The 4,204-nt window shown below is 43.6% G+C and overlaps 1 protein-coding gene across 1 annotated transcript; it reads left to right on the top strand.

Annotated features, from left to right (window-relative positions):
• Positions 1–478: 478 nt before the first annotated feature.
• Positions 479–3,481, top strand: PHALS_05761 (uncharacterized protein; the record flags this gene model as incomplete). Its single annotated transcript, XM_024723056.1, has 1 exon — positions 479–3,481. One exon carries the CDS (start codon positions 479–481, stop codon positions 3,479–3,481), a length of 3,003 nt encoding a protein of 1,000 aa, XP_024574071.1.
• Positions 3,482–4,204: the final 723 nt, after the last annotated feature.

Raw genomic sequence — 4,204 nt, 5'->3', positions numbered from 1 at the left:
ATTTGGTAGAGTGTAACCTCACTTCAAAAATAATGGAGGCTTGAGGGGTCACTATGTTAAGAATTATTCGGACGCCGTTAGTTCTATTGACTCGGCACATACTCTGCTTTTTCTAAATAATGGCATTTCGCCCAGTGCAGCGTACTTCTCCCTAGCGAGTAGGATTGACCGTATTTCAGCTTCAAGCTTGACCAGTAGCTGGAGATTCGTCGCAAAGAAATGAGCGCAGCTGTTAACAACAAGAAATTTAGGCGAGGGGCATACTACTTTACGTCCACACTGTTTATTGATTCTTTCCAGCGGCTATCACTAAACGACATGTCAATCGATGACTGCATCACTAAAGCAGGTCGGATAACAGATTTCATAGAGTCTATTTTCTCACTCGTATGTACATACAGAGTCACCTTGTCACACGTCGCACATTCAAGTCCAGCACAAAATTAGATACATAATTCTTACTCCATATCTGAGGCTCATGGCGACGCCTTTCTCACGTAGCTTCGAGTCTGGTACCAAGCGCAAGCGTAAGCGTTCAAGTCACGTCAACGCACCGAACGATTCCGCTTCACTTCTCTCTGTCGAGAAGCAATTGCAGACGCTCGAGAAGTGGTACCGCGTTTTGACTATCGACCTATCTGAGCTACGAAGTGAGTGCGCGCGTGTGCGAATGGAGATTGAAAAAATAGACGACACGGTTGAAGCCGCTGTAGAAAACTCTGAGTTGTGTGTGGCGCAGGCGCAGGCGGCGCAGGAGCTTGCGTTTGCAGCCACTAAAGCTAAAGAAGAGGCCGCCGAGAGTACTGAGAGCAAGATACACGCCGTTAATGCAAAGTTGGACCGAGTGAGCAAGAAATGCATTACATTAGACAAGCAAATAGCAGAATGTACTCAGAGCAATATAACCGAAGATTTTATAATGACGCAGCTATCGGAGTTACAAGAGCAGTACGAAAATGAACTCGCGAAGGTTCGAAAAGACCACGATGCGGCGCAAAAAGCTCAACAGAAGCAGTTGGAGAGAGTGCTCGTTCGTTTGAAGGAAAACAAGACACTCAAGAGACAGATGGGGACTATGGAAAGAATGATACAGAGTTTAAGCGGGGAGAACAAGTTTTTAATCGACAAGATAAACCAATTAGATACGCTGCAGCAACAAAATGAAAGGATCGAGAGAGGTAATCAAGATGAACGAGGATGCACTCAATTGGACAACCAATTTAAAGATAAATTGGTTGAGTTCGAGAGACGAGTTGCTAACGCAGAGAGAATGCTTGGACTTGACAGAAAAAAAGACAACTTATGCTCAACAAAAAAACGTGCAACGTCTGACAATACGATGCTTATACTGCCAACGTCTTCACCTCAAGCTTCGATGCGCCCAGAGAATTTAAGTGGGATTTATGAACAGTTGCGACTAATAAATTGCGACATCCAAACCTTCAAAGCCGACTTTTATTCGTTAGCCAAGCAGAGAGACGTGCGTGAGAGTCCGACTAAAAATATTTTCGAATCTAGACTGCAAGAGTTGAGCACGCAGCTATTTGGCGCCTTAGGGCATGACTCTCGACTACATGCGAACGAGATCAGTCGTCTTAAAGACGCAATATTTGACGTCCGAAGTTATCATCGAGATTTGGAACAGAGAATGAAACGACTAGAAGACGACGTACAACAGAAAGCTCGACGAGACCGCCCAAATTACAGTCCACCGTCCCCTAATACTTATTGGAACCGTCAACGGAGGACTTCACATCACAAATCAGCACCTGACTATACGTGGTCAGAATTTGATCGTTCAGCCCAAGATCGAGCTCGATGGACTTCAGGAAGAAACGTACATGATCGATTTTATGAAGCAAGAAATACTGAATTATCTCGTTTTGAGCCGATAAATGCTCGAAGTGGTCGTCACAATCAGAGCAGCAACGAACCGTTTTATTCTCCGAGCTATCTTTCAAGTGCTGCACCCGTACGACGCAATGTCTCGAATTCTACACGATTGCTTCCTGCATCTATGGGACAGTACCATGATGCTTGCGATAACAATGACTATGAAAAGAGCAAACGATCGGAGCAATTAGAAGTTCCCTTTCGTCGTATTCGCCAACTTCCAAAATCCCACGAAGTGATCGTTATTGAAGAGGATGATGGCGATGTCGATGACGACGAAGACAGCGGCATGAGAAATGTTAATGAATTCGGAGACGACGGTGACAATCAATATGACCACGAAGCCGATGTGGGGGAAGATGCGGCCAGAGCTCCTCCGGATATCGTTTTAGACGAGGAAGACATGAACTTACCAAGTAACGTTAATGCTGCGGATACACCAGAGACTTGCAGCACCGAAAACAATCACTCAGAAATTACGGATCTCTTGGAGAACGAGGCAGACCTGAAAATGGGTTTACTGTTGTACTTTTGCTTGGGTGGCGCCCCTGATTTGGACAATGCTTGGACAAGTTATTTTACGCAGCTAAAATCCGACGAGTGTGTGGAAATTCCTCGGGTAATTCAATTCCAACGTCGATACAGCATTTTGCATAGCTTTCCTGTGCACTTGACGCAGTGCATTCTTCAGGCTGTAATCCTTAATCGACAAAATGTTCGTGTAGGAATTAATCCAAAAGCTTTAAGGCTCTCTGAACCATTAAGCGCCGCCAGTTTGCGCGCCATTTCCAGAACCGTGGTGCAAAATACGCACCTTTCATGGGCCAAAGCACTTGTTGACTTTTTATTAAAACAAGTGAGTGACCTTGATGAGCCAACATTGGAAAAGCCTGAGTTGTCTGTCAATCCAGCTGGGGTGGCAAGCCTTCCGAATGAGTTTGATGCTATATACGCGTGGAGCCGACGACAAGAAAATACTATGTGGATTCTGGCACAAAAGTTGCACTATAAATCAGTCATGCCAGCTATGAAATTCAACGCGAACGAGTCTCCTGCCGTTTATTTGTTTCTAGTCATGTTTGATGTGCTGACAGTAACGAGCGAATGTCCTCAATATGGCAGTTTTCGATTGAATTCATTTGGTAAAAAGACGTTTGCATATCTTTGGAATCACACGCTGAAAAGACTGCCGTACATTTTCTTCGCTGATTGGTCTTGGCTAGAGGACCAGACGACGAAAAAAAAATTGCCCGCGTTGGCATTCTGCCATTTGCTAGTTACAATTATGCTTTGGAACAGTGCAATTGATCGACATAGTCTGACAAATCTTAGCATTTATGCGACTGCAGTGAAGAGTATCCTTACTAAGCTTTACTTAGGTGGTCGAGCCGTTCTTGAATTATTAGAAACAACAGAGACCACATTTTTGGCGCTAGGTGAGGATGAATCCACGTATATTGAGCTACGTGATCTGGATAGCACGTTTGCGTCAACACTTGGATTGGATGGATTCTTTGAAGTTTCTGAAGTCATTCAAAACAACATGTTAGCCGTTGCTGCTTTGGAACCTCGTGCAAATTTAAGTTAGTGGCTGTCTAATTTATTTCTGGATTTGTATGCTATTTTGTATAAGTTCGACATATGCAAAAATATTTCATGCAAGGCTAAAAAGACTATGTCGACGATTGCCTGGTACTAAAGCTTACAGTTTCACAAGTCCATCGTTAGCTGAGTTGTATTCGAAACCATAACTTTCGTTGTTGTCTATCGCCTTGGAACAAAACCCAATCGAAAACGTTGCCTTGGATCTTTATCCCGGGAAGTTCTTTTACCAAGTTGTAAGTCGTGTTCCCTTGGATCATGGGTTCTTCTCGTCATCTTATGAACGGCAAATAACAAGTCTGGACGCGTGCAACGCATAATCCACAACAAACTCACCGCTAGAGACCTGAAACTCTTTGGACGTGCAATTTAGGGCTGGATTCGTCATATAAATGTCCAGAATCAATCGGAATTCTTGTCATTTTTGCGTCATTCATTCCATATTGGTTTAAGATGTCATTAATAAGGTTTTCTTGATCAAGAAAATAGTCTTCTTCGTGTTTGATGATTCACCTTCCCAAGAGCTTGTTAACTTCTCCCAAGTCCTTGATTTGTTAGCTTTTCAATGAATCAAACAGTTCGTTCACTAATTCGTCATTCGTCCCAGTGACCAATAAATCATCCACGTATATTCCAACGAGTAATGTTCCACGGCCATCCCAAATCGATCAATGTTGTACTAAGTAACCGATTCCATAATCTACCGGCT

This window comes from Plasmopara halstedii, assembly GCF_900000015.1.
Source record: "Plasmopara halstedii genome assembly, contig: Scaffold_291, whole genome shotgun sequence".
Taxonomy (NCBI): domain Eukaryota; phylum Oomycota; class Peronosporomycetes; order Peronosporales; family Peronosporaceae; genus Plasmopara; species Plasmopara halstedii.
The sequence above is the reverse complement of the archived record's forward strand: the minus strand, read 5'-3'. Positions and strand labels throughout refer to the sequence as shown.